This window comes from Aotus nancymaae, unplaced genomic scaffold (genome assembly GCF_030222135.1).
Source record: "Aotus nancymaae isolate 86718 unplaced genomic scaffold, 86718_ANA_hifiasm-v0.15.2.pri h1tg000089l, whole genome shotgun sequence".
Lineage (NCBI taxonomy): Eukaryota > Metazoa > Chordata > Mammalia > Primates > Aotidae > Aotus > Aotus nancymaae.
Window position 1 is genome coordinate 1,129,148 of NW_026988504.1, and position 13,234 is coordinate 1,142,381.

At 41.4% G+C, this 13,234-nt stretch overlaps 2 protein-coding genes across 9 annotated transcripts in view; both read left to right on the plus strand.

The window, feature by feature from the left end:
• Positions 1–13,234, plus strand: part of CCDC57 (coiled-coil domain containing 57) — a 141,858-nt gene that overhangs the window by 47,636 nt on the left and 80,988 nt on the right. The gene's annotated exons all lie outside the window — the stretch shown is intronic.
• Positions 9,494–11,044, plus strand: LOC105717457 (heterogeneous nuclear ribonucleoprotein A3-like). Of its 2 annotated transcripts, XM_064369250.1 has the most exons (2): positions 9,494–9,538; positions 9,605–11,044. In XM_064369250.1, the coding sequence occupies exons 1-2, from the start codon at positions 9,533–9,535 to the stop codon at positions 10,664–10,666; spliced, it is 1,068 nt and encodes a 355-aa protein (XP_064225320.1). In that variant the 5' UTR covers positions 9,494–9,532; the 3' UTR covers positions 10,667–11,044. The 2 variants fall into 2 exon arrangements, with proteins under 2 accessions (XP_064225320.1, XP_064225319.1); XM_064369249.1 differs by having other exon boundaries at positions 9,533–11,044.

Sequence of the window (13,234 nt, forward strand, 5' to 3'; positions counted from 1 at the left end):
CATGTGTTGTTTTCTGTTGGTAACCGTTATTCCTGCTGTGAGGATAATAATTAAGCAAAACGCTCTAGTAATTAAGATTTTCTGTCCGATATTTCACCCTGAGACCTACTGCAAACAGTAGAGTGAGTAAAGCAGTTCCCACAAGGGTGGCACAGTAAATAATTCCCACTAAAAAGTTTTAAAATTTGGCTTAAAAGGAGAGGTAGGAATGACAAAAGTATTTGGTGCGGTAGGGGTGAGACTGCGTAAAATGCCTAGTTCCCACTTACTTACCCTTTATGAGTCTCCGCTTAAGATTTCCTATTTCTTTACATTGATATTCAGGACCTTTTTTTGGGCCGTCAGGGTTTGCTTCCTTAGTTTTCCAGGTTCCGACTTGAGGGTGATGTATTTAGAGGTTGATCCCTGCAACAGAGCCGGTCTTAATAATTACCCTGGGTTCCGTGGACTCACTGGACATGGGGCGAAGGATTCCGGGCACCCTGAGGTATTACTTGTCAGCACCAGCAGTGAAGAGCTTTTCTCCTGTGGTGGTTGTGGGGCTTAGAGACGGCACCTGCTGAAACCTCTAGTTTTCAGTTTATAGGGCTTTAAGAAAGCACAGCTTATTTTGGAAAATTTTAGCAAGAAAAAATAGGATTTAAATTAAACAGTAGGAAGTAATAAAAATTGAAAAACATTAGGCAACACTAGAATTTAACAGCAGGTGTGCTATAGTTTTTAAAACAAATTTTCTCTTTCCAGTTTCCCATTTTTATTAAAAGACAAGTCATGTTAGGATTGGTTTGCTTAAGTATACTCGGCTTAACTATTTGCATACAGTGTAGCAAGAATAATTATTTGTTACATAGGCCTTTTAAACTGGCTTTGATAGAACTTTGTTCCATAGAAGGAATCTGAGGTAAGACCTTTTTAAAGCCAATCCTAGCCATGGATTTGTACCGTTAAATACCTATGACTTGGTGAATTTCTCTCCTCTTGAGGTCCCAAGATAACTTGGGGTCCCTGGCCTGCTAGAAAGTGACATTCTTTACTTACCACAGATCAGAAACCCTGTACAGGGACTGTGTACACAGAATATGAGGCTGGTTTTCCAAGGGCTTTTTTGCTTTATAAGTTAAGTTTGATTCCTTAAAGGAAAGCACTCCATTCCGGTTAAAAACTTGGTAAAAATAACCAGTTTTTCCAATTCTGTCCTGTTGCAAAAGAAAATAGATTCTTATTGCACTTATGCAGATAACTATATTGCCATAACTTAAGAATACTTAACAGATAGTTTCCAAATTCTGGACAAGATTAGGTAGAGAGAAACAAGTGTGCTCCAAATTTTGTTTATGGGAGTATACTAAATTGTTAAAAGCTATTAATAGCTCAAAAGAAAAATTTATTTGACTCTGAAAAGCAAAACAAGGGATTAGCAATATTTTAAGGAAAATGTTAAAAATATTACTCCGGTCTCCTATTAGTTAGGTTCATGCAGTTAATTCCTATCCTGTTTGATGTTAATTAACATTTTAGCTCTTTAAGAGTTTTGAACATTTATCCTCAATTCTGATGTTACAATCTCCAAAATTATCAGAAATCTGCATTCAAGAGCACCTGTTAGAGCTTTATAACTGATTATAAAACCACCTTTTATAGGACCAAAACAAGACAATTGTTTATAGATGACTAAAATTTTAGGGTAGCCATAGTTAAATACACAATTGACGAGGATATCTGTTACCTCTGTGGCACACAATCAATAATTTTAACATAACCATTATAGTTATTACTGATAACATACACTAAGATATATCAGAATTATAGGAGTTTCCCATAACTTTGGGACACCTACCAATAACATATTTATGCAATATAGCCCAAAGAAAGCCAAACACCATTTTATATCTGACAATGCTTCCTGTATGATTTTATACCAAATAAGCCAAATTTTACCTTTGTACTAGTGTGCTATTAATGTTAAACTTAATTTCTAATAAAAGCTCGATGCATTTACCCAATTTTAATGTCTGACCATAAGGTAAAATTTTTTATACTCTTTTTAACCCTTTATAATTTTTGTTAAGGAGCAGGTTAGTGCTTTAAGAAAAACCCATTGTACTTTTATTTTAATGCTCAATTTACAGAAAAACTGGATGATACCCCTTCAACTTTAGCCAATTTGTTTACACAGAGAATTTCCTTTATAATTAATGTTTCAAAACTTGCTTAAACCTTTAAAACAATTCTTTAACTTTTTAATCTAGGTAAAAACTCCACATTCTTGTGCCTCCTTATAATCTTGTTACCAAAAGTATATTTTACTTTCCTTACACACCTTGCACATAGACTGTTTCTTAAATTCTTTTTATTAGATTCAATCTAAAGTCATTAAAGATCTTCAGTGGTTTTAAATACATGTTACATGTTAACTTTTAGCAATCTTTACCTTTGTTGAAAACCTTGGTACGTTTGGGATTTTAATTCTGTGCTAGGTGTACAATCTAAGACCTAGACAGAATTGCAGATAAGGTTTGGCTTGTTCCAGCATTGATCTCCATGTGTCCTAGGTTTTTACCTAGTGGCAAAGCAGGCAAGTTGTACAGCTAAGAGTTACAGTGACATTTTATAAAACATTCAGGAGACCTAATTACTTTTACATTATACAACATTTATTGTGTAAATTCCCTTTTATAAAATTTTTCATGACTTTCACAGACAATTTCCAACATGCCCTAGCTTTCTGACTTGTAAACATCCCTTTCTTTAAACAAACAGTTAATTTACTTTAGGACAAGAATTTACCATATAAGGTTCTTTTTATATATGTTTCCCTTTCTTTAATATTAAAGATGATAACCGTTATTTCCCAAAACAAACTTCCTTCGTGTCTGTGGACTAGACTGCCTAAGGCCACAAGACTACAAGTCAGGGTATTTTACTAAATAACTGAAGATGTAGCTATCTTCATTAAACCAATATTAATGTTTCATTTATTAAAAAATTACATAAGCAAAGATTATTTTGTTTGGGCAGAGTTATAGTTTTTGTAGCCTCTATGCCAAATTTGGACACCTTATAGTATTTGGCAGAGATAAGTATGAAATTGCTTGATTAATAAATGTAAACAAAAATGTATGCTGGCAACTTTTAAGACATTTCTAATCTTAATGTACCAGTAAGTTTCAAAATTAAAGTTGCACGAGCTGAAAGGTTCCACAGCTTTTCCTTTTCCCTTAAAAAATTTGACTTAAGTGCTTATTTTTCTTAGGCCAATTAATTAGAGCTCTTTTAATAGACATTGCACACAACACATATATAGCCACAGAGACAACCAGAAGAAGATTCAGTAGTTATAAGATTTTTTTTTCCTGCTAATTTCCCAATTGAATTATTGGCACATTTTCAGTTTTCCCAAGCAGCCCAGGGCCACCAGAAGTTATTTTTGGGTTTTTCATACATGCACCAAGAGTGGCAAGACAGAGTGGAGAAACGTAATTTGGTTACCTGGGAAAAAAACTCTTTCCAGGAAAACAAGATTGATGAAGAGAAAAATATAAAAGTCTTTTGAATATACTTATAGCTTTGATTTGTAACAAATCATACATGGAGAAAGGGACATGAACACAAACGATGCCTTTAACCTCAGCCATTTCTCAGAGGCCGAGAATGGCATAGTTGGGTTTTGAACAGGTAACAGGTGGAGAAGGAGGAGGAGTGGATTTTGGAACTGGAGGCTTGGAGGCAGGAGGGGTCACTGGGGTGGAGGGTTTGGATGGGTGAGGAGCAGGTGCGGAGGATAAGAATACAGAGGGCATTCATCTGCAGGGTCAAAAGCAGTTTTGGAGGAAGGAGAGACCCGGGGAGGGTTTTTATTAAGAAGAAAGATTTTATGAGAGGTGCAAGCTTGACACAGGGAGGATTGCAATTTAAGGTAGAAGTAGAAGAAAGCCTGAATATAGAGAACCTCTTGCCATTTGCCATTCCTGGTTATAAAGTTGTTGAGGTTCCTGAGAATTTGCAAGTCAAAGGTGCCACTTTTGGACCATCAGCTGTCATTATCTAACGTGTATTGGGGCCAGGCTGGGTTACAGTACAGGACTAAACGTTTAAGCCAAGTTTGGTGAGGTTGTGAAGGAGTTTGGCACCTATGTGGGCTGGTGAGAAGAAGCAGAGGGTGTCTGTTTTGGTTCTAGGCATCCACAGACAAAAGGCAGAGACCTGGAATTCTCTTTCTAAAGAGGACAGCCAAGCTGAGAAGAAACTGGGTGTCCCCAGGATTTCCTCTAGCTTAGTCCCGCTGGTCCTCCGAGCACCGGGATAGTCAACCTGAGTTTTCCTGGGCGCCACGAGAAAGCCTGGTTGGGGGGGTGGGGGAGATCTTACCAGTTGGCTGGATTAGTGTCCAGTGTTGGATGTTTTAGTTGGAAATGGCAAAAGACCTCTTGGACTGCAGCCGCATGAGGAAGAGAGAGAGAAAAAAAACAGGAGGATGAGGGAAAAGTGAAGTGAGAGAAAAGATGGGGCAGGTGTCTAGGGACGCTCAGGATTCAGGAATTAACTCAGGATGAGCTGCTGTTGCCCACTGGTTCCTGGATTGCAAGAGACCCTCTGCCCCCAGCACCCATCCCAGGTTTCGGCACCAAATATAAGAGTTAAAGAAAGAGGAAAGAAACACGAAACGTGGCTGGCAGTTAAAGATAGATTTACTTTAGTTAAAACCTGAGAGGAGCTCCTGGACAATTGCGGTCAGGAGTGCTTTCTCTTACAGACTGAGAGTATATATTGGTTTTAGGGTGAGGGGGCTTATCAGAAGCTTGGAATGTTTGTATGTGTGGAGAAGTTTATGGTGGAGTTGGAATCTCTTTGGAAGGAGAGGAGGTTATCTTGGGGCAGACATCTTCCCGGCCAGAGGTGGGTTCATCTTGGGGCTAGCATGTCTCTGGTCTGGGAGGAGTGTGAATGTTTCTGGTTGGAGATGTTACTTATGCTTTATCGTCATGCTGACCTTAGCCATTAGGCTGATGCCCTTTGGATTGAGATGATTTTTTATTAAGGTGAACTTTAGAATGAGGGGCTTGTCTAAAATGGTGATGTTCCTACCCTGTCAGTCAGGGCACAGCTTGGTCTTACACATTTTAGGGAGATATAAGACAATCAATATATTATGTAAAAAGGACATTAGTTCTCTACGGAAAGGTGGGGACAACTCAAAGCAACCCCCCACCGGCTTCCAGGTCACAGGTTGGTGAGAGACAAAAGGCAGGGTTACATTCTTTTGAGTTTCTAGTAAGTCTTTCCAAAGGAGGCAGTCAGAATATGCATCTATCTCTGTAAGCAGAGGGTGACTTGGAATACAATGGAGGCACACTTGCCCTGAGAAGTTCCAGCTTGAAGGGGCCCAAGATATTTTCCTTTCACAGGCTTAAGTCCTGACCCCCTGAGCCCCAGAGTAAGATCCCATTGGAAATAAAGTTGTTGCAGATAATTAGTTCAGATGGGGTCCTGCTGGCACAGGGTGGCCCGATCCAATGCTTGGCGTCCTCCTACACAGTGAGGAAAAAGCCCAGGTGACTATAGACAGAGACTGGAGCCAGCGTTCACACAACAAGGAGTGCCAAGGATGGTGGGCCACCACTGTGAACTAGGAGAGGGCAAGGAAGGGTCCTCGCCAGGGCTTTCAGACAGGGCCCGGCCCTGCCCACACCTTGATTTCAGGCTCTGGGCTCCAGAACCTGGAAAGAACATGTTCCTGTTGTTTTAAGCCTCCAGTGTATGGTGGTTTGTTATGGAAGCTGCGGGAAACTCATGCAGATGCTGCAAGTTGGGGGATGGCTCAGGCCAGTCTCACTTGGGCTGAGCAAGAGACTCATGCAGATGCCGCTTGTCGGGGGTGGCCCAGATCAGCTTCACTTGGAGTGAGCCTCCAGAGGCTCATGTAGGCACCACTTGTTGGGGGCCAGCCCAGGTCAGCTTCGCTTGGGGTGAGTGGGAAGCTGATGCAGACGCCGCTTGTCAGGGGCCAGCCCAGCTCAGCCTCGGAAGACTGGGAAGGGGAAGAGAGTTAGGGGTGCTGGATGGGGGAAGGTGGTCTAGAGGGTCCCGTGCATTAGGATCTTTGAGCATGGGAGCTAATTTGTTTGAGTTTTCTTTTAAGGGTGCCAGATGGATTTTTTCCCCAGTTGTCTTTAAGGGAAAAAGGAAGACAGGTCCCTGTCTCCAGCCAAGAGCATAGTCCATTTCTTCTTGAGAAACTGGACTTTTATCATTCACATATTGAATTAAAAGTTGACATACCCAATCCTTGTTTGACCCAAACTTTGGCCAGAAAACTGAGGGTTTGAGGATGGGTTCCTGAATCTGAATGAAACAATAGTATTTCATCATTTGTTGCTTTTTCTTGTGTTTGGTTCTCTCATTATCTTTCCGGTATTTGAACGTGAGACCTAGATGACTATTAGGGGAAATGTTATTGTTGCTAGGTTTATCTTTTTTATCCCCTGCCTTACTTGGGGTATTTCCTATCTTGGAGAAAGTGTCTGTGGGCTCAACCCCCCCCTCTTTTTTTTTTTTTTTTGAGACAGAATCTCACTCTGTCACCCAGGCTGGAGTGCAGTGGTGTGATCTCGGCTCACTACAACCCCCACCTGCTGAGTTCAAGCGATTCTTCTGCCTCAGTCTCCTGAGTAGCTGGGATTACAGGCACATGTCACCATGCCTGGCTAATTATTGTATTTATAGTAGAGACGGGGTTTCACTGTGTTAGCCAGGATGGTCTTGATCTCCTGACCTCATGATCTGCCTGCCTTGGCCTCCCAAAGTGCTGGGATTGCGGGCGTGAACCGTCGTGCCTGGCCTAGCTCAACCTCTCTTAATAGAGATTTCTTGCACCCTCTAGAGGCTCAACCCCTCATTTTAGGGATTTCTTGCCTTTCCCTTATCTAGAGGCCCAATCCCCCTTACTGGAGGTTTCTTGCAGTCTTCAGCTTTCACTTCATCCTTCTCTATCCACTTCCCTCATGGGAATTTTAGGTCCCTCTTAGCATTGGCGGGTCAGTATAAACCCCACAACAGGAAACTGCCTTAAGCCATATGAGGTGACCATGGAACCACAGATCTGGACTTCACACTCATTTCGCACTCAGTTGTGCATCTCATGTACACACTTTCAACCTCCAAGATATCCTGACCATCAAGGAAATACTTTGTCACCCCCCTGACTTTTCTTATCTTGGTCTGTGCACAGTTTCCTGGTCACAAAATAAATGCAGTATGTGAAGCTCCTTTCCACCCACATTGCTGAGAGTCCCAGTTTATTCATCACACCGGGAGATGTCTCAATCTCTCATCCCTGAGGCCACCACAGTGAGGCAATGGGACACGTCTCCTCACGAGAGGAGAAGGGCGATCCTGGACAAGCCTCCAGGTTGTTCAAAACAAGAACTCAAAGTTGCAAAGAAAACACTTAGACAGAAGGTTTCTCAGCAAGACAAATTTACTTCTGCAGAAGGGTGCTGCTTGCACTTTCAGCCACTACAAGAGCACACTGAACAAAGGAGAGAAGGGGTTTTTATTCCTAATGCGGTTACTGTTTCTGTGTCCTTCCCCTATTGGTTGGGGTTGGGATCTAAGCTAATCCCAAGTGGCTAAAACTTAAACTTTTCTAAATAGGGTAATAAAAGCTTTGAAGGCTGAAGCAGAGAAGGGGATAAGTAATGGGGGGCTGGGGTGGTTGATTTACAACCTTACAACGTATGAAGAGGAACTAAGCAGTACAAGGCACGTTTGGGCATGTCAGGACACGGCTAATGCAGGAAGGGTATTCACAGAAGAGCTGTTTCAGCAGGGGTGGGCAGTTCACAGCAGAGCAGGTAGCTTAGGAGAAGGGACAAGGAAGTTGATCTTGAGAACAAAGAACAAGGAAGTTAAAAGTTAAATCTTTGAAGAGGAACTACTGTCTCATGGTATCTGACACTGTGAAGTTAAAAGTTAAACCTTTGAAGAAGAACTTACTGCCTCACGGCATCTGTGTAAACAAAGGTATGAGGCCAGTTTTTCCAAGGGATTTTTTTGGCTCCATAAGTGAAGTTTGGTTCCTTAAGGGAAAGCACACCATTCCAGTCAAAGCCTTGGCAAAATAACCAGTTTCTCCACTTGTGTCCTGTTTTAAATGAAAGCAAATTCTTATTGTACTTATGCAAATAACTGTATTGTCATAAGTTAAGAGTACTCACAAATAGTTTCCTAATTCTGGAGAAATCAGGTAGAGAGAAACAGATGTGCTCCACATTTTGTTTATAGGAGTATACTTTAGTCAATTGTTGAAAGCTGTAAATAGGCTGGGTGTGGTGGCTCATGCCTGTAATCTCAGCACTTTGGGAGGCCAAGGTGGGTGAATCACTTGAGATCAGGAGTTCAAGACCACCCTGCTCAACATGGTGAAACACTGCTCTACTAAAAATACAAGGCATAAACCACTGCACCCGGCCTGGTGTCCTTTTTAGACCCAGGAGTCAAAGCCCTGTAACTCAATGTCACAAGTACTTTAAAAGCACAACATTAAATCTTAATTTTAAAATAATTTTAGGCTGGGTGCAGTGGCTCATGCCTATAATCCCAGCATTTTGGAAGGCCAAGGTGGGAGGATTGCTTGAGGTGAAGAGTTCAAGACCAACCTGGCCCACGTGGTGAAACCCCATCTTTACTAAAAATACAAAAATTATCCAGGTATGGTAGCAGGAGCCTCTAATCCCAGCTATTCGGGAGGCTGAAGCAGGATAATTGCTTGAACTCAGGAGGCAGAGGTTGCAGTGAGCCAAGATTGCATCATTGAACTCCAGCTTGGGTGACAGAGAGAGACTCTGTCTCAAGAAAAAAATTTTTAATCTCAGCTTTTTCCTAAGCAAAGTAAAACTTAGTAATATGACAACTTGATCATAAAAGATTTTGGTTTTTTAAAAATATATAAATCCTCTTATTGTGACTTACACCGACCATTCATGACATGCTTGGACTTTCTAGTTGGTCCTGAATACATCCCTCTTCCTTAAACAACCGGTCATTTTACTCTAGGACAAAATTTATCCAAGATTCTTTCTCATATAAAATTATTTCTCCTTAAGCTTTCTTACTGAAAAAAAAAAAACCTTTATAGTTTTATAACTTTCTTTACATCTCTTTTATTTCCTGGTTCCTTTTACCTTGTTTTATACATGACTTTTAAGTAAGCTTTGAATTAGACAAAAATTATTGACCTTTTTTAAAGGGACACACTTTTTTTTTTTTTAGAATGTTTTCCTACAAATATATTTTATTGGAAAATACTCAAATAATGAAATATCTATTAGTTAATATGACCTTAGATTCTAAATTATGGTGAGTTTGTCTACAAGTATTTATCCTATTACATTTACCTAATTATTTTATTTTAATTGTTTATCTAGATTATTTATGAAAATTGCAGTAGTCATCATTTAAAGTTATAACCACTGTTCAAAAATTATAACTGAGATATTGAACTCGAGTTGGAAGAGGCGAGTCCGGTCTCAAAATGGAGGTAAAACCGCCGCCCGGTCGCCCCCAGCCCGACTCCGGCCGTCGCCGTCGCCACCGGGGGGAGGAGGGCCATGATCCAAAGGAACCAGAGCAGTTGAGAAAACTGTTTATTGGTGGTCTGAGCTTTGAAACTACAGATGATAGTTTAAGAGAACATTTTGAGAAATGGGGCACACTTACAGATTGTGTGGTAATGAGAGATCCCCAAACCAAACGTTCCAGGGGCTTTGGTTTTGTGACTTATTCTTGTGTTGAAGAGGTGGATGCAGCAATGTGTGCTCGACCACACAAGGTTGATGGGCGTGTAGTGGAACCAAAGAGAGCTGTTTCTAGAGAGGATTCTGTAAAGCCTGGTGCCCACCTAACAGTGAAGAAAATTTTTGTTGGTGGTATTAAAGAAGATACGGAAGAGTATAATTTGAGAGACTACTTTGAAAAGTATGGCAAGATTGAAACCATAGAAGTTATGGAAGACAGGCAGAGTGGAAAAAAGAGAGGATTTGCTTTTGTAACTTTCGATGATCACGATACAGTTGATAAAATTGTTGTTCAGAAATACCATACTATTAATGGGCATAATTGTGAAGTGAAAAAGGCCCTTTCTAAACAAGAGATGCAGTCTGCTGGATCACAGAGAGGTCGCGGAGGTGGATCTGGCAATTTTATGGGTCGCGGAGGAAACTTTGGAGGTGGAGGTAATTTTGGCCGTGGTGGAAACTTTGGTGGAAGAGGAGGTTATGGTGGTGGAGGTGGTGGCAGCAGAGGTAGTTATGGAGGAGGTGATGGTGGATATAACGGATTTGGTGATGGTGGCAACTATGGCGGTGGTCCTGGTTATAGTAGTAGAGGGGGCTATGGTGGTGGTGGACCAGGATATGGAAACCAAGGTGGTGGATATGGTGGCGGTGGTGGAGGATATGATGGTTACAATGAAGGAGGAAATTTTGGCGGTGGTAACTATGGTGGTGGTGGGAACTATAATGATTTTGGAAATTATAGTGGACAACAGCAATCAAATTATGGACCCATGAAAGGGGGCAGTTTTGGTGGAAGAAGCTCGGGCAGTCCCTATGGTGGTGGTTATGGATCTGGTGGTGGAAGTGGTGGATATGGTAGCAGAAGGTTCTAAAAGCAGCAGAAAAGGGCTACAGTTCTTAGCAGGAGAGAGAGCGAGGAGTTGTCAGGAAAGCTGCAGGTTACTTTGAGACAGTCGTCCCAAATGCATTAGAGGAACTGTAAAAATCTGCCACAGAAGGAGCAATGATCCCTAGTCAGAAAAGTTACTGCAGCTTAAACAGGAAACCCTTCTTGTTCAGGACTGTCATAGCCACAGTTTGCAAAAAGTGCAGCTGTTGATTAATGCAGTGTAGTGTCAATTAGATGTACATTCCTGAGGTCTTTCATCTGTTGTAGCTTTGTCTTTTTCTTTTTCTTTTCATTACATCAGGTATATTGCCCTGTAAATTGTGGTAGTGGTACCAGGAATAAAAAATTAAGGAATTTTTAACTTTTCAAAAAAAAAAAAAAAAATTATAACTGAGAGAGTGAAAAAGATTTCACCAGAATCTTTTTGGATTTTTTTTTTTTTTTGAGATGAAGTTTCAATCTTGTCCCCCAGGGCTGGAGTGCAATGGCACGATCTTGGCTCACTGCCACCTCCGCCTCCCAGGTTCAAGCAATCCTCTTGCCTCAGCCTCCCAAGTAGTTGGGATTACAGTTGCCTGCCACCATGTGCAGCTAATTTTTTTATTTTTAGTAGAGACAGGGTTTCACTATGTTGGCCAGGCTGGTCTTGAACTCCTGACCTTGTGATTCACCCGCCTCAAGCTCCCAAAGTGCTGGGATTACAGGCATGAGCCACCATGCCAAGTCTCCATTTTGCTTTTAACCTCCAAGCTATCCTTGTTCATTCCTGGCCATAGGCCAAACTAACTTTGGGAGGAACTTAGTTTATAGTTTAGCTTTGAAACGAAGACAATAACAAACCTTAATGCCTGTGGACTAGATTTCCTAAAGCCACAAGATTAGAAGTTATGATAATCTTACTAAATTCCAGAAGTAGCTATTTTATTAAACCAATATAAATGTCATTAAGATTACATAAGCAAAGATCATTCTTTTTTGGGCTGAGTTTAATTTTGTAACCCCTATGCCAAATTTTGACACCTTATAGTATTTGGCAGGGATAAGTATGAAATTGCTTGATTAATAAATGCAAACAAGGCCAGGCATGATGGCTCACACCTGTAATCCCAGCACTTTGGGAGGCCAAGGCAGGTAGATCACGAGGTCAGGAGTTTGAGACTAGCCTGTCCAACATGGTGAAACCCTGGCTCTACTAAAAATATAAAAGTTAGCTGGACATGGTGGCAGGTGCCTGTAATCCCAGCTATTCACAAGGCTGAGGCAGGAGAATCGCTTGAACCTAGGAAGCAGAGTTTGCAGTGAGCCAAGATCATGTCACTGAACTCCAGCCTGGGCGACAGAGCAAGACTCTGTCTTAAAAAAAAAAAAAAAAAAAAAAAGAGGTAACACAAATACAAAAGTAAGCAGTTTAAGAGCTGAGATGAACTTGTCTGTTTACATTTTTGGGGTTCAACAAGGAAAAACAGGTTTCTCCCCCAAGGGGAGTCTGGCACCTTGGTTTTCTTTAAGGAACCTCAGGCTATTATAAACTATTTTAGGTCCTTCATTCAACAGAGGGTGTGGCAGAAAGGAGAGACAGCAGAAGTAAATGAAAAGAGCAGAATTCAGTCAACTGAGAAGAAAAAAGCTTTTGCCCCAAAACAAAGACAAGGTCCTAGGAAAAAAACAAAAACATGGAGGGAAGCCTTTTAAATACAAACAGACATGTATGCACACATATACACACACATCTTGGATGTAGCTTTTAATTAAGCTGACTTTTTTTTGTTGTTTGTTTTTATTTTGTTTTGTTTTGTTTTTTTGAGACGGAGTTTCACTCGTTACCCAGGGTGGAGTGCAATGGCGCGATTTCGGCTCACCGCAACCTCCACCTCCTGGGTTCAGGCAATTCTGCCTCAGCCTCCTGAGTAGCTGGGATTACAGGTGCCTGCCACCACACACAGCTAATTTTTGTATTTTTAGTAGAGATAATGTAGTATTGGGATGCGAGATTAAAATAACTCACCAAGACAAAAGTATGCCAAATTGCAGGGTCTTTATTGCCGGCGACCGCGGAGGACTCACGTCTCTCTAACCCGCGGCCCTGAGGGGAGAGTGTCAAGGCTTTTTATACCCGAAAGACCACCTTGGAAGTGGGGTTGAGGAGTGGGGAGGGGGATCAGTGGGCTCCAGACATTCCGAGGGCTGGTGGATTCTGTAAATCATCTCCTGGCAGGGACGGGGGTGGGGGCCTCCGGACATTCCGAGGGCTCGGGGGCTTATTGTCACTCTAATTGCTACATAAATGATTCACAAAAGTCAAGACAAACATTAGTTTGCACATTATCTGGGTAGCAGTGGAATTTACAGATCTTAGTTCACAGGGGCCAAGATGAGATTAGCTTGGGCTGCGCATTCTGATGAGCAAAGGCCAGCAATTCTGTCAGTTACTGATGAGAAAGGTAAACAACTTCACCTGGTAGACATTATCCAGAGCAGACTAGCAGTCTTATTTACAGAAACCAAGTCAGCAGTTATTGCAAAGAGAATGGGGCAGTTATTATAACTCATT

Bases quoted from the DNA above. Each gene is read 5' to 3' on its own strand.
- LOC105717457 (XM_064369249.1), top strand. From the start codon at position 9,533: ATGGAGGTAAAACCGCCGCCCGGTCGCCCCCAGCCCGACTCCGGCCGT.